The sequence below is a fragment of the Archocentrus centrarchus genome, chromosome 12 (assembly GCF_007364275.1).
Source record: "Archocentrus centrarchus isolate MPI-CPG fArcCen1 chromosome 12, fArcCen1, whole genome shotgun sequence".
NCBI lineage: Eukaryota > Metazoa > Chordata > Actinopteri > Cichliformes > Cichlidae > Archocentrus > Archocentrus centrarchus.
The window spans coordinates 20553305-20579032 of NC_044357.1; the positions used below are offsets into that span (position 1 = coordinate 20553305).

The 25728-nt window shown below is 39.1% G+C and overlaps 2 protein-coding genes across 2 annotated transcripts in view; both read right to left on the reverse strand.

Moving 5' to 3' along the window:
* Positions 1–7149: 7149 nt before the first annotated feature.
* On the reverse strand, positions 7150–12684 carry LOC115789569 (uncharacterized). The gene is made up of 3 exons (XM_030743042.1): positions 10764–12684; positions 9942–10015; positions 7150–7831 (listed from the first exon to the last, which is right to left on the reverse strand). The coding sequence occupies exons 1-3, from the start codon at positions 12407–12409 to the stop codon at positions 7668–7670; spliced, it is 1884 nt and encodes a 627-aa protein (XP_030598902.1). The 5' UTR covers positions 12410–12684; the 3' UTR covers positions 7150–7667.
* A 273-nt stretch (positions 12685–12957) lies between these two features.
* Positions 12958–25728, reverse strand: part of LOC115789568 (protein turtle homolog A-like) — a 43276-nt gene continuing 30505 nt past the window's right edge. Inside the window, exons 8-17 of the mRNA XM_030743041.1 lie at positions 24980–25122; positions 23228–23368; positions 22610–22726; positions 20342–20492; positions 19978–20089; positions 17977–18167; positions 15071–15288; positions 14606–14690; positions 13742–13912; positions 12958–12995 (exon numbers count right to left, since the gene is read on the reverse strand). Of these exons, the coding sequence (XP_030598901.1) occupies positions 12958–12995; positions 13742–13912; positions 14606–14690; positions 15071–15288; positions 17977–18167; positions 19978–20089; positions 20342–20492; positions 22610–22726; positions 23228–23368; positions 24980–25122 (1367 nt within the window). The remainder of the gene's footprint in view (positions 12996–13741; positions 13913–14605; positions 14691–15070; positions 15289–17976; positions 18168–19977; positions 20090–20341; positions 20493–22609; positions 22727–23227; positions 23369–24979; positions 25123–25728) is intronic.

Here is a 25728-nt window from a genome sequence, read left to right on the forward strand (position 1 = left end):
ATAGTAAACCTTTCTTTGGTTATGAAATGAAATGCTGTTAAATTGAAAAGTGTCTGCATGCTGTATGCGCACTTTAAATATAGACAAGCTATGTATAGGTAGTTTAACTTCAGACCATCTCCAGTAGCGATCCATGATGATCACAAGCAACTGTGATCAAACTCCAAGTGAGATGGAGAGAAGCAGATGGAAACATGAGCCGTGCCATCTGAATCTTACAAAACTGAGAGTTATGAACTTTAAAACACAAATTTGCTTTGCAATGTTTCTTTGAAAAGTTTTAAACAGTTTCTCACCAAGTACTTGTACTTGTTTTATAGTCTGACAATACACTTTGGGTTTAATTTCTATGCCAGTGAGCCTTCTCCCAAAAAGTTTCATTTTTCAAAGGGTTTCAGTCGGTAAAGTTCGATTGATTTGGAAGGCATTTATGTATGCAAATCATTCAAAAAGAGAATACCAATCTGTTTAAGAATTCACTTTACTGCTGATCAATGTGTGTGAACACATTTTATCCAGTGAATGACAAATAGTGGGATGGAAAGACTGTGTAAAGTAACTGCAGTGGAAAAAATCTGATGTTGGGCAAGATAAAGAGGGTTCAGGATCCATCCATTCATTTTCTTCTGCTTATCCAATTCAGGGTCACGAGGGGCTGGAGTCTATCCCAGCTATCACAGGGCGAGAGGCACAGTACTCTCTGGACAGGTCACCAGCCTGTCACAGAGCCAACAACAGAGAGACAGACAACCATTCACACTCACATCCACACCTATGGGCAATTTAGAATTTCCCATTAACCTAACTAATGGCATGTCTTTGGACTGTGGGAGGAAGCCAGAGTATTTAGTGAGAACATGCAAACTCCAGACAGAAAGACCCCGGACAGATGGTGGGTTTTGAGGCAGCAGCGCTAAGCACCGCACCACAGTAAGAAATTAATCAATGACAGAAATCAAGTGCATTTTTTTCCCTGTAAAGCCTTAGACTACAATAAACTGTACACTGGATGAGACTGAGAAGGCCATGAGACATCACTTTTAACAAATATCATGCAAATATATTCTATTTCACTGCACATGAATTCTTAAAATAGTTTACAATGCTGCAGTTTTATTGAAAACAATATTATCCCCGAACAGAGGAGTGTATATAAGTGGAATCTATTGAACAGAAGTACACAAAAGTAATCGTTTACACACAAATGCCTATAACATTAAAAAAAAAGAAACAAAATCACAATCTGATAACCTAATCAAATACTTACAAAGAAATCTGAACGTCTGACATGAAATACAACTTGAAATGTGAGCAGATAATGAAAAATCATAACTCTTCATCTGAAAATAAACCAGAAATCTTCACCTTTTATTTAGACATACTTTACCGTTAAGATGAGCTCTTTCATGCAGTTACAGTCACTTTTGTAAACGTTATTGCAGCTTTTTAAAAAGGTTCACATCACATAATTGTTGAAATGAAAAAAAGTTCACAGGAATATACATGCTTGATTTTAACCATATTTTCCATATAATAAAAAAATAAGTCTCCTTCAGAGTCTCAGCTTCAGAGGTCATATATACAGTTAATTCAGTTAACTGGCAAATAAATCCATTATATATGTGTCAAATATAATTGTCATATTTCAAAGACCTAAAAAGTGCTTTATCATATCAATGGTTGCTGCGGAAAATTGAGCTCACTTATCTTTACGGTAAATGTTTCTTCTCAAGGACACAATAAACCACCCCATATAATAAGGTCATCAATTCTGGATGAACACGCTTTGTAATCAATGAGAGAATAAGAAACACCCACTGCAAGGTTATTGCCCTTGGGATAACAAGAACACAGATGTTTTTCAAAAGTCTGTCTCTTGGGTAAATGCCTAATTAAAGTGAAATAGGGGTTAAGAAAGATTGTGCTGTACAATAAAAGCAATACAACAGAAGAAAAGTCATTCTCTCCCCTGATGCTATTATTCCACACTCTGCTGGGAGGCATTCAGAGAGGTAATTAACTTTGCTGACATGTTGTGAATTCTTGCCTCTTAGGCTGAATGCTGGATGTGTAGATAGACTGATTGAAAAACTCCCATTTAGGTTTCCATCTTTAAATTATCCACGTCCAACCATATTTCCATGGTAATATTGCTGATAATCGCACTAATTTTACACTTGGCAGGAGATAATAGCCACAGCTTATCCTCAGCAACAAGCATTAATTGCCATCCTGATTCGTTATGCCACGCAAAATAAAATACCTGCTATAGTTTGCTTAAGGACAAAAAAAAGCACAAAAAAAAAATAATTATGAACGTCTCTGTTGTTAAACCTGGATGTCGTAGCATGAAAATGTCAGCATGCTGCAGCTAGAAAGTATTAACGTTCATTTCATGGATGATTCACGTGGGATCTATACCCATCTGCCTGGCAGCTCATTAGGCATCTTCATTATTAATATCTATTAATGTTTTTACAGTGGCATGTTAAATATATAAAAAAAAAATACATAACACAGAGGAAAAGTGTTTTACTATATGTAGATAGATAGATAGACAGATATAAAATGTTTGTTTTATCTAGCTAGTATACTGTAGCGCTATAAAATAAGCCCATCAACACATGAGGAGAAAACCGCAAATGTTTGGCTTTTCATCCTTGCTAAATAATTAATATTACATATGCATTATCTGACAGGAGTTGTGATTTAATGAACTTAAATCTCAGAGTGACCTGTTTGTCTGTTTTAATTATAAATCCAATCGATGCTGTGAACTCATTCTTCATCCAGTGATTTCAAAAGTATGCACTGGCGACTTTTAATTGTGCCTCCAGGTAAAACCACTGATGTCACTCTGAGCTCCCTTCAGTAATTGTGTTTTGAGATGGGCATGAGTGAGTGACTTAAGATAATGGGGGGGGGGAGGTTCGGCCTGAAATTGGTCTTTTTAGAAACTGGCTGCAATCAGTTTTTAACATAAAAATTTACTGTTACCTAAATGACTGAAAACTGTGTAGCAAAGTGAAAGGGATCACTCGTAGCTTCTTTTCTTCGACGTTGTGTAAAGACAACATCAAACAATATGTTTTGGCCTCCGAGTGGCCAAAAATACTGTAATATCAGGGTTACGACACTGTTGTAGATATATTCATGCCAACTGTCACTTCTACACAATAAAATGATTAAACTAGTGAAACTAAATTAAGAATTGCCGTTGTGGATGGTAGAGCAGTTTAAACAATTGTAGGGTGTAACAAAAAAAAAAATGCTAAATGAAATCAGAGATTTGTTGCTAAAACAACACATGTATTTTTGGCTGTACTGTAAATGTTAAAAAAGAAAGTTAAAGGAGTTGCTTCTGTGTTGTTTCCCACACAGTGGCCGCCCTTAGAATTGCAGTAAAATGTAGTGGCACACCTCGCTGGCTGTCACCATCGAAATTAGAGTTATTGCCAAAATCACCCAGGAAATTCTGCTTCTAATTTAAGTCAGAAGTCAATTTTATGAATAGAGAATTCTGTAAGGATACTATTACTAATGACTATAACTAAAAGAAACTATAATTAATCAGCCCATCGGAGGAGGTTAATTTATACAAAGAATTTTAAGCCATAACACATGTACAGTGTCAAATCTGAGGCCCAGTTTTTCCATTGTAAAAGAATTTCCTTCTTGCCTAGAAATCACAGACTGTGAGGATGATTAATTCACACCAAGTACTCACGCTGGTGAAATCATGTGAATTTCTGTCATTTGAATGCTACAAGTGTTTTCTTTTGAAAGAAGCTGTTGAACTACCTGTGCACAGGCCGCATTTGTACACACTCATTACTGCTTTCAGTGTTTGCTCTTTGCATTGTAAAATCCACACTCCACAGCCGGAGACAAGAAATACGTGTTTGTCCCACCCCGTAATCTCTGATGTCAAAGTGATATAAAAGTCTAAATAAATGGAATTGCAGAGGATTAAAAAAAATGACTGTGACATTACCTCAGATCGTTTTCTCAGGATGGCGGTTGTCTGGTGCTGCGGTACTAATACCATTAGTATAATTGGAAGCTGGTTCATATGTAATACAAGTACTTTATCAGTCAGTGAAGTCAGCTGCCCACTCGGTGTCAAACAAGCAGAATGGAGCTCAATATTTGTACGCCATCACAGATTGCTTCTGCAGTTTACATTGTGCAAATCAAGTAAAGTGAGAAGCCAGTTTTACTCCTCAATCTCTGCGAAGCAAAGATCTGCAGAAGATCTTGAGCTACAAATTCACCTATGTATCAAGTTGAAATTTAAGGCCTGATTTGATGCCACATATTCAGGGGCTTTGTGGAACCTAAATTAGTGATTAATTCAGAGGTTTTGCAAACTTTTTCTTCTTTAAGAGTGTGATGTGTTTCTGATCTGATCTGACAATGGTTCATAATCAGGAGTTTAATTGCATTTTTTTTTCTCAATTTTTTTCTGGACTTTGCATAATGTATATTTTAAGCTGTCAGAGGATTATATTCTTGTTACAGCAAAAACAATGACAAATGTGTTTTTGGCAAACCAGAATCTGAATGCAATTCAATTAAATCTGTGAAAATCTAGAGAAAAATTATGAAGATAGGTCTTGAAGTCATAAATATATGTACTATTTCTTAGACTATGACCCAAAAAAAGCATTATTCACTGGAATTCAACTCTTTTTTCTACATATCTTTACCATCTCAGTATTTTGAAAACATCTATAATTACATAGTTGCTTTAAATGCAGAGCATCCAACCATGGAAAGTTTAACTTTGATATTCAATAAAGTCTCCAGTTACTTTCTAATTATATCAAGCTTAAAACTTTACAGCGGTAACGTAAGCACTTTTTTTTCCCAGTTTGTGTATGACAACTCCTTTCAGTGAAACCTTGATTGGTTTCTAGCTTTGAGAGTCACTTCCTGGCATTTGCAAATAATTCATTCACTGCTTAATGGCCATAATAAAAGAGTGCTCGCTTTGAAGCTAATCCTCCTAAGTACACACAATAACTGAAAAAGGTAGCAGTATAACAATCAGCTTTATGAGCCCTCGCTGTTCTCCACAACTCTTTGTGAACAGGTTTCTTTAGAGGTGTATTATTTGGCTGTGCTGCCACTAGCCAGTGTTGTGTTTTTCATCCTCTAATATATACATAAATGTTATACATGATCACCTATTTTGCACCAGTTAGGTTTGTAAAGGAAGGGCAAAAACAAAGAGAAAACCCTAGTGCTGAATACTGTACAAATCATCTATGAAACACATGGGATTTTTATCATTTCCAGACTAGAGGTACAATGCATACACCAGAAAATGAAAATGCTCTACAGAAGGGAAACATTTGCAGTAAATGTAGTTGTTATGAGTGAATTTCAGTTATAAGATGGATACCCCACAATGCTTTGGTACACTGCAGACTTCTGGGTTAATTATTTGCTTGACTAATGTGTAGGCCTTAAGATAGAGGTACAGCAACCAAAACCAATTGTTCCCCTTTTCCTTTCCTCCATTGTTCATGAAGAAAACAGAGCATGAGGCACGGGAATTTTTTTTCCTCAGTAGGTTTAGGGAAACGGTGAAACATTTGTGACTGGTTTGATCCTACAGGACGAAATAATCTGCAGTAAGAAAGAGAGGCTGGCAAAAAAAAAAAAGCTCTGATTTTACAATTTGCAAGATAAAATATGGGAATTATTCCCCACATTAAATAATTAAAACTGATGTTTTATGTTATAAATTTGTTCCACTGTTATGCATCAAAACAAAACAAACTCTTCAAACATCTTAGTACCCAATCACACCAGCAGGTCAAAGGTTATACATTGAAAGACATATTAAAGGATAAAAGCAACCGCTATCCTTGCATTGCTCAGAACCACTGGCTTTCATAACATTTAGTTATTTTAGTCAATCAACATAATATCTGATGCTTATGTTACTGAAGCCTGGTATGCGTATGTCATTCTTGCTGGGCTGAACAAATGACTAACACAGAAGTCATCAGTATAAAAATGCACATCACTCCCTAGTTGAGTGCCCTTCTGCAGATCCAGGCTGCAAATTCCTTTCAGTATCAGGATTTTTAGTGTTTAGTGTTCTGTTTCTCCCTACTCTACAGCATCCTTTAGCTTACCCGCTGTATGGCTAAAAATGCCTCTGAGCCAAACGGTCAGCGACAAATGTGTGAGTCAGTGTTTTAGAAAGTCTAATATGAAACAAAATATGAAATGGATAGTAGGAACGGGATTGTGAGTGGTCGCATTTGGGTTAAAAAATAGTGTGCGCTGAAAACAGCATAATATCAAAAAGTTTGGCTTAATAACATTTGATTAAACTTTATGTGTTGTAGTGCTTTACAGACTTATACAACACCAGTCCAGACTCTTTCACAACTTTCTATTCTTAATTGCACCCCTAACTAAAGTTTTCTCTTTTTAACTTATTAAAAATTACAATCTCCATCTAATAAACACCATAAAGAACTACACAAATTTAGTTTCCCTCTGTAAATATAACTTGTAATGATCGTGGAGTTAGATTTTGGCTTTTCTCCAAAACAAATTCACACAAGTGAGTTTTGCAAGGTGAGATCATTAATACACTATTTGACTGCATGTGTGAAAATACCCTCTGACAAGTAAAGGATTCAACTGGTGCCACTTTTCTGACGCACTCCTACCTCCCAAGTGTTTTTAAGCACATGTTGCTGAGAGGAGAAAAAAAACAAAAAAAAAAAACAACATTGATTAGCCAGTAAAGTGACCTTTGGTAAATTAGGCAACAAAATTTAATAAGGCTAATTTTCTTTTATGACCATAAAAAATAAACTAGAAGAAATGTGATCTTAGGTAACATGACCCTCTTCAATTACTGAAGATAATTAATGGTCTTGCTGCACTGAACAAGGAGACAGCGTGGTGAGGAAGCCTTTCATTACGCTGAGTAGATGTTTGGGATTCTAAAAAAAAAAAAAAGCTTCTTTTAGTAAAAACTATCCCTGCGGGGAAATTACAATTCTAGAAAGATGGTTACACTGTATCAGTGCAGCACAATAACCTTTTGTATTTTAGTAATCTTGATTACTTAGAGACATTTCAGTAACATCTCTTCTGTTAAACTCAGAGGTGATGGATACTATCTAAAACTCAATCACAGAATGAACCAGCAACTTGATAATGAACGAGATCGTTTCGTCTTTTGTTTGGCTACTGAGTCATCTTTGGATGATGAATGCATATCAAAGTACACAAGAAAACACGGTGAATCCATCAACCCAGTGAAAAGCTTTGATATTGGCGGATTGGCAGACAGTCTCAAAAGAAAATGTCAAAAGGATGATAGTTATGGGTCACAAAGTGAAACAAAGTTTAAAAGCGTTGCATGAAGGTAGAGACGGTTTTATGGCTCTACTACTTTTACTGAGATCTGTGTGTGCTGAAAATAATTGTTTTCAGTTGAAGTTTAACAAAAAGGATACTCAAACTAAAAAGCAGTTCTGTACTTGCCCCCCCCTGTTTTGGGGAGGTTGAAAGGGGGACTAAAATTGATCACACAAAAGCTCACATTCTGCCACTTGCACTTTTTGTCGACATTGATGTGAGTTAGTAAGTGAAAGGACACACCAGGTGAGACGTGCCGAAGGCTGGCACTGTCAGAACAGCACAGTGTCTGGTTCTGGCTCAGCAGAGCAGCTGCTTTGATGCCCCGGGAGCAGAGAAACCTGACTGCAATTTTTCAGTGCCTTAGTGGAGAACTGCATGCTGGGTAGGCTGCAGCGCGGATCAGGCTTCGGTAGATGTAACGAAGGAAGCAGGCCTGTAGGTAAAAAGAAATTGAGGAATTATAGTATCTGTGAGTTTCCTGACATTTTACCACAGATTTCATTTCATTAAATTTCTGTACCCTGTAGGTTTGTCCCTTATATCTTGAACACCCAGAGATGTGAAACTCTCATGGGCTAAGGGTTGGATATTAAATACTGGCTTCTGACAGCAGGTTAGCTTTCAAGTGAATTCACCAGAGCTAAATATTGAAAACGTCTGAAGTTTCTCTTAATTTGTCTGTGCAATATATAATCACAAATATCCCCAGATCAAATAAAAATGTGCTAAGAGTTCTAGAAATGTCTAGAAATCTACCATGGACAAGTATGCCACACTGCCACTACAAAGTAATGAATTTAAATTTAAATCAAACTTTTGACTGGTACTATATATTTAAATTAAAGTTTATATTCAGCAGTGATATACACTTATCTGGTATAGCATTATGACCACCTGCCTAATATTGTGTCGATCCCTCTTTTGCTGCCAAAACAGCCCTGACCTGTTGAGGCATGGACTCCACTAAATCCCTAAAGGTGTGCTGTGGTATCTGGCACCAAGATGTTAGTAACAGATCCTTTAAGTGCTTTTTAAGCACTTTGAGGTGACTGTTTGTTTGTTGTAATTTGGTGCTATATAAATAAAATTGAACTGAACTGAATTAAGCCCCATTAGTTGCGAGGTGAGGCCTACGTGGATTGGACTTGTTGGTCCAACACATCCCAAAGATGCTCGATTAGATTGAGATCTGGGTCAATTCAAGTCAACACCTCAAACTTGTTGTTGTGCTCCTCAAACCAATCCTGAACCATTTTTGCTTTGTGACAGGGTGCATTATCGTGCCGAAAGAGGTCAGAGCAATCCGGGAATACCGTTTCCATGAAAGGATGTACGTGATCTGCAACAATGCAACAACAGGTAGGTGGTACGTGTCAAAGCAACATCAACATGGATGGCAGGACCCACAGTTTTCCAGCAGAACAGGCTTGCCTTCTTCCCATAGTGCACCCTCATGCCAGGTGTTCCCCAGGTAAGCAACCCACTTGCACCCAGCCATCCACGTGATGTACAAGAAAACACAGTTCATCAGACTAGGCCACCTTCTTCCATTGCTCCATGGTCCAATTAATCTTTCTTTTTTGGCAATTTGAGCTTCAGTAGCGCGTCTGTTGGATCGGACCACATGGGCTATCCTTCGCTCCCCACGTGCATTAGTGAGACTTGGCCACCCATGACCATATAGTTCACCACTGGTACTTCCTTGGACCACTTTTGATAGATGCTCCCAATTGCAGATCCTTACGCTTACCCAGTTTTCCTGATTCTAACACATCAAATTAGAGGACAAAATGTTCACTTGCTCCCCAATATATCCCACCCACTAACTGGTGCCATGGTGAAGACATAATCAGTGTTATTCACTTCTCCTGTCAGTGGTCATAATGTTATGTCTCATGTGTGTATATCCATGTAGTATTTCCAGTCTACTTTCTGATATCATTAAAGACTCATTGGAACAAGTCATTGTCATTTGGGTGGCTGTGGCTTAGGAGGTAGATCAGGTCATCTACTAATCAGAAGGTCGGTGGTTTAATCCCTGACTGCTTCACTCTGTATGCCAAAGTATCATTGGATAAGATACTGAACCCCGAGTTGCTCCTGATGCATTCATCGGAGTGTGATTGTGTGTGTGAATGTTAGATAGAAAGCACTTCAATGTAGAACGTGCTTGTGTAAATGTGTGTGTGAATGGGTCTTTGAGTGCTCATGTAGAGTAGAAAAGCACTACATAAGAACCAGTCCATTTACCATTTGAATTTATGGTTACTGATGTTCAGTTAGACAACTCACAATCTGAACTGCTGGAGAGCAAATGTTCCATTGTCATTACACACTTAAGCAGAAACAATCTGCATATTGTCTCTGCCCTTACTGTGCATGAGGAGGATTACATTCCCACAGGTTAAATGGTGTGGATTTTTCTATTGATTTGAGGATCATGAACCACGGAACAATCATACAAATTGCTCAATGATTTTCAACAGACAGATTTATGGAGTTTTTCACCCATTTTTGCACAAAAAGAAAAGAAAAATGTTTACCATCGTGGTCAGCAGGCTGTGAGCAGAAATCAGTAGCATCCCACTCGTAGTTCTCATCTACAGAGACCTTTCTCCTGGAGAGGTCACAAAACAAGGGATGTTTAATGCACACTCACACACACTCATGACTGTCTACAAATGGAAAAGCACTATGAGCTTCACTTCAAGTGAGAGATCTCTGAGTGAAGAATAAACTGTTTCACATTTGCTTCATACTTTGTCAGACTGAACAGACAAAGCTGAAGGTATTTGCAAATATTTATTCAGACATCTTCCAATATACTTTATTACTATTTTTTGTTAAACAGCAATTAAATGCTTTCCTGTAGAACAAAGAAACTCTCTATAATCTCCTTCTACCTCTGCCTAATATTCTCTAAGCAATATATCAATGTTTGTTCTTGATTTTATTCAAATAGATTATTTTTTTGATGTATTTCAAAACCTAACACAATATACAAACATAATCAGACACCCTTGCACCTTGACAGAGTTCACACAAAGTATTTAAACAAAAAGTACTTTTTTAAAACTTTTTTTTTAACTTGTAAAATTTTTTTTTAAATAAAAACTCTGCTCTAAAGTTTGGTTTTCTCAAATATTCATAATAGTGATTATACAGCCTATTACTGTAATCTGAAAGCACGCTGTGCTTTTTCTATTTCTTTCTATAAATTACATTAAATTGTGTATGAGAATTGTGTATTAGGCTCACCTTGAAAGCCTTGTATCGACCACACAGGGTTGATTTGAGCTGTAAATGTAAGCCCCTACATTTTGTTCTATAAAACATAATTTCCTTTATTCATTATGGCTTAATACCTTTGGCTTGGTTCCATCTGTGGATTTTGCATGTCCTCTGTGTTCCCCTGGGTGTCCTCTATAGTCTCAGGTGAGCTCATGAGGGTTGGGGAAAGGTGACACATGGAAAGGCGCCCATTACTGGGCTCCATGCTTCCTCGCCCACTGCTGGCATAACTGCTGTAGTTGCTGCCAGACTGTGGCACTCCATCGTAGCCTTCTGCTTCCAATTCCAATGCCTCTTGAGTATCGGTGTTGGGTAGCAAGCATATAGTGGCTCCTTTCACAGACTCCAAGTAACCTCCTGCCTCTTTCATGGCCTCCTGGTAGTCCCCTGGCATTGTGGCAGCATGGGGTAAAAGGCCGGCCTCTCTTCTTGGCTTGTAGTGACAAGGCACATCATGATTTGTTATGAGCCTCTCTGGATGACTCATTGAAAATTTAGAGTCCACAGCAGGAGGTAAATAGGTGGCATATTGGGTAGCAGAAGGATCATTTGCAGGAGATCTGGAAATCTTTCTAGGAGCAGAACTCTGAGGTTTCTGGAACAGAGAGTCTGGAGGACAGGATGATGCAGCAGAGATGTTTTCTTGGCTAAGAGACTCTATCCACGCATCTGGAGTCAGGAAATCGCTTTCCTTCTGCCGTCTCAAGTCTAGGCTCTGACTTCGCTGCTTGGACAGTGATATTTTAGAGCCTTGGCTCACACCTTTCCATATTTCTGGTTCTAAAGGTTGTGGGCAATCTGGGACCCTGAAAATATCCTGCACAGAAACAGGGGCCTGGCAGTTAAAGCTTGTGCTCCTCCTCACATCATCGTGCCAGCCTCTGCGGGTCAGTGAGTGCCCTTGTTGTACATGAGATGCAATTCGTTGGTGCAGCATGGGCTTTGTAGGCTGCATAACACACGCCTCATACTCTGGCTCATCCACACTCATCTCAACACACAAATCTTCATCAGTGCGCTTGGGGAGCACTACCTCCACTTTTGAAGAGTCTGGCACTGCATCAAGAGCTGAATTAGATCTTTCAGTGTATTTATTGCTGTAGAAAGACAATGTTGAAAGGCTGCCATGACTAAGATTGTTCTGTCTCTGTGCCTCAGAACATGAATCATTTGTTTGCATATCTAGGCCTGTGGATTGTGGTGAATCATTATAGCTTTCTGGTGCTGCCCCTACTCTTTCATGTCTCTGGTGCTTTAGGGGAAGATGTGGGAGAGTTAATCTGTCTTTCGAAAAACTGCCTGCCTCCTCAGATTGGAAGGCGGTCTGTTTGGGAAAAAACTGAGAAGAATGACGGTTGCCGGACTTTAAATGTGAAGGAGTTGCAGGTGATGATGCACTGAGACGGGTCCTGGATTGGATCAGAGTGGGAGGCGAAACAAGAGGATGCGTTTCCCAGTAGGCAGAAGATGATGATAAAAAGCTTGGTGACAGACAGCGGTTCTCCTTGCTGCCTGGGGGGCATCTGTGTGGCAAGGTGCTGCTCTTATATTCCCATACAAGCTCATCACCACCATTTTCCCTCCTCTTCAAGTCTGATTGCTCCCGATTTGTGGAGTTTCTTTCTAGCGTGTACCACTGCAGCTCCCTCTCTAGTTCCTCCCTCTCCTTAGCCAGTTTCAGGCAGCGGTGCAGATTCCCCCTCTCCCTCTCATGTTCCATTTGAAGCACCAGACTGCTCGCAGTTGTAGATGGCTGACCGAGGCTAGATCGGATATGTGGAAGCACTGGAAATACAGGAGTTATTTCTCTGTCGTGATGATAAATGGTGGCCAAACTACTGTTAGAGTACAAGCTGCTGTGATCAGGAAAGACCTCATAACTTGACTTCTTGCAAGGTGGGAGATCAACAGAAAGCACAAATGGAAGTTCTTTCCTGTCTTCCCTCTCTGAGTGCAGTGACACAGACCTTCGAACTTTAGAGTGTTGGTCATACCTTACACTTTTCTTGCTGTGAATACTCAGAGTCTCAGTGTCATATGGTGGGAGTGTGAATCGCCCATCTGGACCTCTAGAGATCATCTCAATTGAAGGAGAAATTAGAGAAGCGGTTGTCTTAGTAAGGCTGTCTCTGCTGTACTTGGACATGAGATGCTTCCTCTGATTATTATTCTCAGTGCTAAATGAGGAACAGTCTGTCTGCAAAGAGGAGGAGGTGGTGGTATAGGAAGATGTGGGATAGTGGGAGCTGGCTGGAAGTAGGCTTTTCTTCAGCACACTGTCTGGAGTGCCGGTGCCTGAAGTCTTTCTGTGAGGGAGAGAGAGAAAAAGGAGGGGGAGGGAGGGGTGACAGAAGAAAATTGTAAGAAAAACTGGAGGTGTGAGAGGAAGAGAAATAGAGGCCGAGAAAATAAGACTGAGTGAAAGTGAAAGAGGGGGCGGGAGAGATATAGACAGAGACCAAAACAGCAGCAGCAGCAGCAGCAGCAGCAATAGATGAGGATGAGGAAGGAAACAAAGATATGCAATAGAAAATAACTGAAGTGCTGGCATTTTCAGCACACTTAAAGGAAAGCGGAGAGAAAGGTCAATGGGAGGTATTATAATGAAATGATAAAGGGGTACTTACATTGATGGGGAACATTTATAGATGGCAGTTGGGGGCTCTGAAAGGGAGGGAGAGGGGCAAGATGGTATCTGACTCAGTAGGATACAACCACACTGACCAAGAAGTAAAAACATAATCAACCCTAATAAGAGCCCATTACAGGTCCCAAGGCACCCAGGCTTGTCCAAAAAGTTAATTACACTTACATTTATCAGCCACTAATGAGAAATTACCCTAATTAGCAAGTAATGTAAATGACATCAATAACTTTTACAACTGAACGGACGAAGGGGTGGACAGGAGGAGCGCCAAATCCATGCAGTGGGCTATGATTTATATAATGGATAGAAAGCGCTTTCAATATTTTATTGAATAAATGATGATATTCACGATGCAGTTCATCAAAGTGAGTGTCTGCCGAGTCTCTGGAGTGAGGAGCATTTTACCATCTTTCTTCTTTCTGCGACGCTGGTTCCTCTTGCGGCTGATGACACAGGCGGACCCCAGCAGCAAGACCAGGGCCAAGAACATGAAGCCGACCCCACCCAGGACACCGGCCAGTAATGGCTCTGGGACGAACTCCAGGAGTCGGGATGTGGAGGGGTAGACCTCCATACCTGTGACATACGTTTAAGAGTAGTACACACTGATAAACAAAGACTTGTCTGGTCATAACTATTTAAAATATATATATAAAAATATAGGATAAACTAAATATTTGCTTGATAATGGGGTTAACACAAACATGAGAACAGCAACAACAGAATAATACTAAAACAATGAATTTACATTCTACATTATTAAAACTTCACTATGGAATTTGGTGTTAAGTAGATTTAATCACCAGTCTACATCACTGATAATGATGATCTTCATCAACTTATTTTACATAACTCAGTCAGATGTAAAACTGAGGTTATCAGCAGAGCTGTGTTAATCAACAGGACCCTTTTTTTAGTGCTGATGGTCCCACACCATTAGGGGTTGTAGATCCCTCTGTTTGATGTCTCTGTACTCTATCTAATGTAACATTCATGCCATATTCACACAATAATAAGAAAAGTGCAAATTCAATCACTAACTCTTTTGAGAAGTTATTAGTGGAGCCATTTCTATCATTCAGGCTTCTAATGGACAGCTTTCCCTGAGGCCCTGCTCTAATTTTAGTCTAATGCTGGGAACAGAGGGTTGGGATAAGAAATGTAAAAAGAGAGAAAAAGAGTTAGACAAGTAGACTAAGGGAGTAGGATGAGTTCAAACACAGGGTGGGACACAAATGTGAAGCGAGCAGGGTTGCGCACCAAACCTACCCACGGTGGAGACATTGACTGATGGACTGGGCTCGCTCAGCAAGTCCCCACGTCGAGATAGCAGCCGCAGCTCGTAGACACAGTCCTGAGACCAGCATCCGCGCACACACAAACACATACAAACACATGCAAACACACACACACAGTGGGGAGGACAGAGGATGAAACCACACTTTGTCAACACCGGACTGTGCTTGCAATGCTAATGACGTTCATTTGAATTCATGTAGGCCCATACAGGAGAGGAAAAAAGGAGGATGAAACAGACTGGGGAGGAAAAAAGAAAAAGGCAGCGCACGCAGATTGAAATATGACTGAAAAGTGATGACTGCCACGAAGTGTGCATAATTGAAAGTCTGAAAAAGTAAAACCAAGGCAGTGTAGCCTAGACAAAAATCTCAAAGGCATTCAACAGGCAGTATGGACTGATTAGGCTCGCAGGGAGCGGCACGTCTGGCTTGTTACCTTGTGCAGACCCGGAACCACTATCTCGCTGCTGTTGGCACTGATGTCCTCATCCAAATTAAACCACTCCCCTTGTTCGGTGCGGGACTGGAGAACAAAGCCAGTGATGGGAGGGTGCTGAGCTTCAGGAAGGGACCATTGCAGAACAACACCTGCTGAACCCTGATTAGCTAACAGCGACGCAGGGGGCTTTAGTTTATTTCTCCTTGGTGGAGGATCTGATGCAGAGAGAATGAGAAAGAGCTTCAGTCGATCAGCTTGATATGTTCTGGTGGAAAAATTAAATTACACCAGAGGAAATTGCTAAAGCCCCTGATGCTCAATCTTCAGAATGTGAGTGGAATAAAAGTGAGGTTGACATTAGTCTTTTGCAGTCTGACAAACAGGAAATATAGAGTCATCTTTATGAAGTTTGGTAAATTCAAGGCAATAAGCAATCAGTCCATCCATCTATCCATCCACCCATCCATCTGTGCAGCATTAAAATTTTCACAAGGCACATCCCTCCTGAAACCGCTGAGATAGCATCTTTATGGATGGAAGTTACCTTTCATATTGGTAATAATTAACTGATGTGATGAATGTTTAACAAGGAGAAACTAACATCATCAGGAAGCTTGTTTCACCAGAGTGGAGCCTCAGTTTATTTATTAATTTATTGGCTATCAAAACAAACGTTTTAAAAATAAAAATCTATTTTTTTTTCTTTTTTTTACTTACTATCCAATGGATTTAACCTTCAAAGGAATTTCCATGATCTCTCAGATGTCTCACAGATATATTTTCTCTGACCAGAATGATAAAATGTTTCAAGTGAAAAAACCAAAACAAAAAACAAATCGGCATTTAACAAGATTTCCACAGACTGCACCATCCACTGCCCTGGCCTTCACTCAGCCGGGGCATCAGACTAAACAAATTTGAATTTACTTTCCATTCTATTATTAAGAAAAAAAAAGTAGTGCCATTGGGTATATAAATGCTGCATTTTTGCCCCAAGCAAAATCTTGAATTTTTTTTTTTTTTAATGACACCAGAGAGCTATAAATCACACAAAATACCTCAGAACATATGGCCCACTGCTGAAAAAATGAAGAAAAAGAAAAAAAGGTTAAACATGACAAAGAGTGACAGCCATGCTGACAGCTCTCTGTATTTAGGCACAGCAGTGCTTTGAGATAAATACTAACATGCTCTGACAGTGCTAACATGCTAAGCTTTATATAATGTGTTTATTAACTCAGTTTTGTGTCGTAGCAGTATTTAGTATAGACTGATGGGGATATTATTAGTTTAAAGTCAAAAAACAGTACAGCCCTGTGGAAAATACTGCCAGCCACCAGTGCTGCCCCTCAGCCTCCTGGCAGCTGAATCTTTAGGTGGCACAAATCCCCTGGAAGTGCAAGTTCTAGAATACATAATTACAGGTCTCAGTAGATCTTAATGGGGTGCATATGAGCCTTAGTGACTTTATTCACCATATCAATTCAAAAGCAAACGGCTAAGTAAAAACCAGGAACAAGAAACGCTAAAATCATAATAAATATAAATCACTGAGAATACTGTCACTTTCTGTGATTGGCATTATTATGCAAAGAACTATAGTTGGACTTTCCTTTATAACCATAGTGGTTTTTTGACTAATATTCTACTCAACTCAATAATGTGTTAGCTTTTATATGTTATAGAAATAACATTGAAGGCTGAGTTGTTAGAGTGACTAATCAGCTATTAAATATGCAACCATCCAACCTTCACAATCACTTAAAAATCCAGGTTTTATGTGTCACAGCAGTTACAGATGCGTATCAGTGGTAACAAAAAGAAGTCTATGTCACCAAACTGAACTCAAGTTAGTAAGCCTTAATGTATGAATGTTCTCTTAATCACAATGTATTCTTGCATGCATTGTCATGACAACATACATGACCAAACAGTGAAAAAGTAATTAACCCCTTCATGACTCATGAATTAACTGTCTTGAGAGCTTGCTGAACATCGGCAGTTATGGCAAATGCTTGATTACAGTTCTCGCTGCCAAGAGTGGTACGACCATGTATTAGATTTAGAGGGTGATTACTTTTTCACACAGGGCCAGATAGGTTTGGATAGCTTTTTCCCCTGTAAACGAATAAAAACTGCATTTTGTATGTGCTCATGTTATTTTTGTCTAACATTAAAATCTCAATCATGCAACTGTGACAAATATGCAAACAAAATAAGAAATCAGGAAGTGGGTAAATAAGATTTCACGGCACTTTGTATTTTTTCCAGTTCGTGACACTACAGGAAAACTTAAACGAGGTCACTAAGAGTAGAATGTGCAAAATTTTTGTTTTGTGTTTGTTTGCCGTTTTAAGTCTATGTCTAAAGGTAGTGATGGAGAGATGAGAAACAACACACAAGAAAAAAGTACAGCTAATTTCTATATTTGCCTCCCAAATATATGCAAACTAACAAAAAGGTTATTGGACTGCTCTGGAAATATGAAAGATGTTGGAATCCATGGGCTGAACCCATTAGGGCTCATCTGCTGTGCATTGAAATTCATGGCTGAAAACTAAGTTTAGGTTTGTGCTGGGGATTAGACCAGCTGATGGAGTATCTTACAGACTTCTCCAAACACAGAGAAAGTTAGTTGAACTGCAAGAACATTATTATTGCGACTGAGCACTGACTAGCATATTTATCACACAACAGCTAAAGTTTGCTTTTGGCCTTTGGGCAGAATTAACCTTAATTAGCTGCAGCTGAAAGTGAGGAGGAATACAAACATCTGATAATAGATTCGTTAGCTTTGGAGCTCAATGAATCAGGCTGATCTTATTTTGGCACAAAATAAGATCAGCCTTCGAAATTGCGGCTCCATAGACAGATTTAGATAAAACCAGGGGGATGATACTGACCCAACGTCCGTGCGGTGGCGATGTCACTGAAGGGGCCGGTTCCCATTTTATTCTGCGACAGGATACTGAACTGGTAATCGGTGGAAGGAGACAGGCCTGTCACCTGAAACCTGCTGCCAGAGGAGGGGGGGACGGGCACAGAGAACCAGTCTCGCTTCCCATCATCATCACTTGCTAAAATCTTTTTCACCCTGCAGAGGAAGAGAGACAGAGAGAAAAGGAGTGAGAACAAAAGAGGAGCGGGGAATTCTGGAAGTCTGATTTTATGAAACATGACAGAAAAGTAGGTTTCATTAACCCCTTAACTGGCAAGGGCCCGGTGACGGGCCGTTTGTAGTCCCTTTTATATGGCAGGCTAGACCCTCCCATTTTTATTGACACGTTATTCGGCCAATCATGTAACTGGCTGCACCAAATCACCTGACAAAGCTACGTGATGCCCTCTGAGTATTATTGGCTCTGGGAAACCCATTTCTTAACATGATTGGCCGAATGAGGTGTCAGTCAAAATGGGCGGGTCTAGCCTGCCATATAAATGCACTTCATTCGGCCCGCGGACCAGACGCAGCCGGTTAATAGGCTATGAAATGGGTTGTTCAGAGCCAATAATAACCAGAGGGTGTTATGTAGTTGTTTCAGGTGATTTTTTTTGCTGCCAGTTAAGGGGTTAAACATTCATATTCGTCATCAGCTCCAGAATGTGTGGTAGAGATGGCACTAATGTATCCTGTGCTATTGCACGGAGAGCTTGCAACTCCAATTATAATGATTTTTATGTTTCTACCAGAGCTGAGGTTCCACACGTTTTTTTTCTCTAGAGAAAATTACCTGACCCTAAGGCTAAAAAAAAACCTATTCACCTATTCAAAACTGCACTGAAAATATTAATATCATTCTCAGAAAGGGAACTTTTTCTTTCTTTTTTTTTTGTTTTTGGAAGATAATGCTTTTGACTCCAGTGAAGTGGCATCAATGATACTGGTAACATTAACATGGTTCTGGTGACTGTCTCTTTTGATATTCAAGTATACACTGAATTTAACTTAGATACCTTCATATTACTCTGTCCTGCATTAAGCAGTTCGAGTTTTATTACGCAAATTGCAAGAGATGACTAGTTCCATTTCTAAGAGCAATAAAAAAAAAAAAATCTGTTCTTGTGAATATCTGCCCAAAGAGCTGCAACACATCTGCATGACTATTAAAAATTCTTTTGCCAGATGCCACAAAGTGCAACAAAAGAACATATTTTAATCTATTTTAGACATCATTTGAACAAATGCAGATATAGTTCACATTCTACCCTAATATCCTTATATCATGAACTTCATAAAGTTAAGGTGATCTCCATCTTGCTTTTCTCACTTAACCTGTGGCCACAGCAAGACACGCTGTGACCAGAGGCTATCAAAGCCAGCTGCAGCCAAGACCTGGGAGAGTGTTAATCCGGAATGGCTGATCTATTTTTGTATTTTTTTAAGTAGTTTAGTTTTATTTATGTGCTCCGTACTATAACACTGACCCAGCTCCCTAAATATAGTTTTCTATTTAATTTGTGAATTTAATTTTTACTCATGCAATATTATTGAACTTTTTCTTTTACACTGTGCTCATCCTCATGATTCCTATCAGTGTAATTCTGGTTGTTTTTGTCCAAGTTCCAGCAATTTAAGGTTCTTTTTTTATCCTCTAAATCACCTCAGAAGCATATCTAAAACAAAATTCATTCATCTATGATTCATCAGTACAAAAGTGCTGATTCACAGGGAAAAAGAAAATGTAGGCAGATTATCCTCTCTTTTGTCAGTAGCCTTCTATTGTAGCTAGCATGGCCACTGCATTATGAAGTTATGCTCTGTAACAGCGTTTTTTATTGTAGCTGCCAACAAGTGATAACAGATAAATGAACTCCTCATTCTGGAGATCAATAGAGTGATAGCACTGCTGTCGATGGCTGCCATGGTTACTGCCCGAAAAGAAAGTGGGTGGCTTTACACCCACCAAACTGAAAATGTCTGTGCTGATCCTCCATCAAAGCCTGCCTCCCAGGATATGTTGGCCTGCTTCACCCCTGGAGACACGGACAGAGAGGTAGCCGCATGGGGACTGGTTCCTGTAATGGAGGGAATGGAGAGGTGTTGGTGGAAATCAGCCAGCACTTCAACTACCTGGAGTTTAGAGGCCATCTCTCTGTGTACCACATTTATCCATCGGAGGCGGAGTGGAGGCACAGGCATCTGGCCTGTGCTGCGTTTAATGGAGGTTTACACAGGTATACAGAAAATAATTTGGGAAAGTAAAAACTAAAAATGTACACAGCTCATGTAATCACTGTGTGGTTAAGGTATTGTTAGATAGGACTCACCCAGGACAAATACTTGTGTACTGGTCTTTACTGAGGCTACACGATTAGAAGCGCTGCACTCCCACACCCCCTGGTGGTCCTTGATGAGAGGCTGCAGAAGCAAAGAGCCATTGGCTTCTACGGAGTAGGAAATGCGACGAGCCACATCGACCTATTGAAAACACCAAGACCATTCACACATGGAAGAAATCTCTGCATTGGTCTAAATCAAGCATACATATAGCATGGATGGACAGAAAAATCTTATAACTTTCAGTATGTTCACAAACTTATTAGGACAAACAGATTACAAATCAGACACAAATCAAGAAATGTATTTCACAAGAATTTCTGTTTTTTTTTTTTTTTACATTATTACAACACACTGTAAATAAAAGATGAAGGTGTCCCTCTGGGTCTGAAAAGCTAATGCAGAACTGCCTAAAACCTGCAATTTTTTTAATGGCCAGTGGGGGAGCAGGGGAATGATAAAGTTGGGTATGATGTTGGAACACCCTTGGTTTCTCATTCAGATCCACTCCTTGCTTTTGATATCTAGCTTGAAAGAAATTAAGATGGTGAAAGATCAAATTAAGGGTTCAAAACAGACTTCACAAACAGGTTGAGTGACATCAGGGTGGCTACGTCCCATTTAGAGTAAGGTTTAATTTATGCTATTGAAGTCGTGTCTGCTTGCAGAGGTATTTGCCTATGGAGAGCCTACAGGCAGGGGATTTCAACCACTTCAAAACTGCTCCCATGCAGTACTCCAAAATCTCAACTGCACGTTGCTGGATGTGGATGACGTGTGTCGGTTCAATGGTGATTGGTTAACAGGAATGGAAGAAGTGTGGAAAAAAAAAATCAAATATAAAAAAAATACAGTATGAAAAATACAGACGGTGGCTGCATTCTGTGTTTCTGACACTCGGTCAAACAGACTGCCAACACGCTACTGTACCGCTGCTGAACCATAATTTCCCCAGTTGATAATGCAGGGTGTGATGTATTGATATAATATTTAATTGGCTAGCATGTAAGCCTGCAGGATCCCCGACTGAGATTCATGCCCTATTTACAGTGCCTGGTTTTCAAAAATGATTGCAACAGCCAAAATGCTTAAATCAAAGCTTCAAATTAAGACATACACAAATCTGTTGGGTGATATTACTGAATCTATCCATGTTATATACAGTCCACCATCTATACTCCAGGTGACTGGATTTGAAATGCAATAACAACGGAGATTAAAGAGTAGATTTACGCTAAATCTGAGTTAGTAAATTTTACAATATGCACATCAACTTTGTTATATAACCGTCTGATTCCTGTCCCTGTTTCTGCAAGTGTGGATTTGAGGTCCTGGTTTTTTTTTTTTATTTAAGTGGCTGATTTCATAATAAAAAGTGGTGATAAAGTTGCTCTTTCAAGTGCTGACTGGTCTCAATCTCTCACGAGGAAAAACACTGATTTTGCTTCTGGCTGAACTCATCATCATTTGGTCTCGTTACTTCTTAGACTTAGTCAAACGGCAGCAAGAGCATCTCTTATTTCTGTAATGTGACTTATTTTCAAATGAACCGGAATATGTGTGTAAGATATTATTATACAGGGAATATGCTCAAATTCTTCAGATAACTAAGAAGATGGCACGTTAAGCGCCTACAGCGTAACATACTGTACCATAGAGCTGTGCATGACTGTTTGTATCCATCCACGCCTCCTTTATCCATGTCCTTAGATGATGAGGAGGAGGAGGATCAACTAGAAATGAATAAATTAGACCTCGAACGCTGTCCTTTGGAAACCTAAACAAAATTTTTGCCAACTGCAATCAAAACACATGCCTCCTACATGATACAGCTCCGCCAGCTACTACTACCCACAAGCTAAGGTCAAGTGCAGATTTATACGATGGGAGGGGTTAGGCAGTCACCCCTCAACATGTTTGACTGGATAAATTTATGTATACATCCCTAAGTGCAGGATGAGTCACCGTGAGTCAAAGGGATGTAGGGTGGAAAGCGTGAAAAATATTGTCTATATTCATTTAGAAAAGTGCATCAGGAAAACCATAACTGGAAATGTATCTGTTTAAATACATAAAGACTGCATCATATGCACTCTATCTGTCCTGTGTAAGCATTGACTCATACTGTATTTAAAATTGTGTGTCTGAGTCTGATTTCTGAGTAAACAGCATGAAATGAAGATCCTTGTAAGCATTTGCAGTGACATGAATAAAACAGGACAGCTTGCTTTTTAAATAACCCATAGTGGGTAATTTACCTTGCTCCAGGTCATTTTAATTGTTGGATCCACATTTCCTTGACAGGGGATACGCAGGGTTCTACCAGCCTCCACTTTGTACTCCTTCTCCGGAGTGATGCTGAATGATGGGGGGTCCTGTGAATTGCCAAAACAATATAGCTGAATTAAGAAGACTGCGGCAATGCCAACAATGGATTTTAAGACTGGATTACTGCCGCTTTGGACAAGATTATCTTAATAACAAAAGGATTAGCCACACAATTAACTCCCCAATAGTGCCACCATTGTAGTTACTCTGAGTTGACTTCTATTAATGTCAGAGGACTCACATCGTAGTAAAAAGGTCAATAAAATGTCGTTTCTCTTAAAGTTTTTAATTCACTGTGACAGATTCAGTTGTGGCTAATTAAAAAAAAAAAAAAACCTCATGGTATTGCAACAGACAGCGCAGTCATACTAGAAGGACAGATTCAGTGGCAGATTTGATGAGTTTATAGGTCATATCTGAACAACAAAACTGGTATTTGTGGTGTGTGAAATGTAATCTGCCTTACATTAATCATTACAGTGGCTTCGTGTAATACACAGTATCTCTCTGGTGACCCAGGACCCAGGTGGCCTGGACTGCACACTAACCTGTAGAATTACACTAGTTCGCCCAGATGTACCCATGGTGCCATAGCTGTTGTATGGGGTACACCTGTACATGCCTGCTGCATCATCATTGACAGTGGCCATGAACAAAGAGCCATCTGATGTCAAGGTCCATCCTGGATACTGAGAGAAATGCACAATTCTTACAGCACTCTGACAGCAAAAGACTAAAAGGAACTAGGACACACAATGTTGAATAATACATAACATAAATGTAAAAAAAACATATTTTATGCAAGCAATAGGCAAGATGCTCAAATAGCTAAATAGTAGAAAATCTGTAACCAAGCAAGCGACATATGCGCCTTTCAGATATGTGTGAAGGATTTACAGAAGTAAAGTTTTTAATATTTGCTTGCCACAATCCTATAGTCCCCACTATGTAGATCACATCCAAATTTCTATAAGCGTATAAGCGTGCATAATTTAATTGTGGCACAGCTTTTGCAAGACAATATTTACAATAAATGAGAAAAGATAGGGTGCTGGTGTCTTTGTCTGATTAGAAAAGAATTTTTTTTTTTTTTCAGTTTTCCCCTTTAAGGTCAGTCCAAACACACATAACAGAAATGGTCTGCAAAGCTTTGAGTCATTTTTTGTTCCATTAAGCCACAGTTGGAAGGCTTGTGTTTAGCTTTGACTGTGCAAAAGGTTGCCACTCAGTTTAATGAAGTCAAACCCCCCCCACCCCACCCCCACCCCCCCAGAATGAGGCTGTGAGAAAGTATTACTGTGGGTATGAGAGCTTGTGACATCCATAGTAGAATTGGAATAATTGGCAGAATAACAGCCTGACTTCAGCGCCTGTGTCTCACACTGCAGGAATCTATTGCATTTCCTGTGGTGCATCTCATCTGCTGACATGTCCATAGCTCAGACATAAAGCATTGAGGAGGGGGTCAACTCGATGTGTGAAGTTGAGGAGAAAAAGGAAGTGAGTGGATCTTTTGCACACCAAATTAATGGAAATGATTTGATTTTAAAAGCTGCTTCCAGGGGACAGAAGCTCTTACTTTGTTTTATATATATATATATATATATATATATATATATATATATATATATATATATATATATATATATATATATATATATATATATATATATATATATATATATATATATATAAAACATGTGCAAGTATGACTATATGATTTTTTACAAAAGAACAAAGGCTAAGAAAAAATGTCAGGATGTCCTACTCCCTTCTCCTCATCTATAATGGTTCCTGCACCCATTTATCCAATGAGATGAGATGAGCAGTAGATTGAAGTGAAAGTGGAAAAAAATTGAAAAAGATTAGAGCACAAGGGGCAGTAAGAAATGCCTTTGGGATGGCTTTCAAAGCTTTTAAGACTGAACAAATTACCCCACTCTATTAAAATGTATGTAATTGAATGGCCTTAGACCTGAGAAACTGAGTATATTTTGATGAGTCAACAGAGGAAATGTGCTTTTAAAATGCTAAATACATAAATAAATAGTGAATAAATATAGTAAATGCTAACAGCTATCGATAAAGCTTACAGCAGTTTTGAATAAATTGTACACTCTGTACTTAAAAGAAAACAAATTGTTCCAACCAGTGTTTCCCTGTGAGGTTTTGCAGTATCAGGAATCAATAGACTAGTGCTGGGTGCACAAAATAGGGGACAGAAATTTTTAAGGACACAGTGAAGGCTGGCCATTATTATGGGAAATGTGCAGTAATGTGGAAATTATTATTCTCATTACCAAAGACAGGTCGAGTGGTTCTCCATCCTTTATCCAATCCACACGGAGCAGCGGAGGCTGAGCTATCACTGGGCAGAAGACCACACCACCCATACCTGTGGGGAGGTATGTTTCCTGGGGCATTTTTAGTACCTTGGCAGGGTCTGAGTACAGTTAAAAAACACAAGTAATTTATTTTGAAATAACTAAACATTCAAATACTTTACTTACTGTTTTAATACAGAGGAAAATTGCACATTCCAGCACAGAAGAACTGGGCCATGATCCATAACTCATTTTGAAAACTGACTGCTTTGTTGTATTGCATTTTCTGCGAGTCTGTGTATTCAGTACAAGAAGTTGTAGGCTGGTATTTGCAGTTGACTGAGTGCCTGACCGAATAATATCTTTCACAGGCAAGAGCAAAATGTTAATAGGGAATTGTTTACAAAACCTTAAAGAATAAATAAATAAATAAAAAATATAAGAAGTAACAGAAATGACAAAAATTGGGGTTTCAAGGGAATGTATGGTCTAGTTTTCTACATCAATTCTAGTAACTATGTATTTTTTATTATAGTTTAGTTTAGTACCAATGCTACTGCTGACAGCAGTGCAATAAGACTGTATCTAAAGTCTCTGTAATCCTTTTTTACTCTCGCTTTTTTATTTAATTTATATGATTTTCCTTAATAAAAACACACAGCTTATCAATCTCATCCAGAAACTTATTTCGACTCCATGTCTGTGTAGGCTCTCAGTCATCCAGG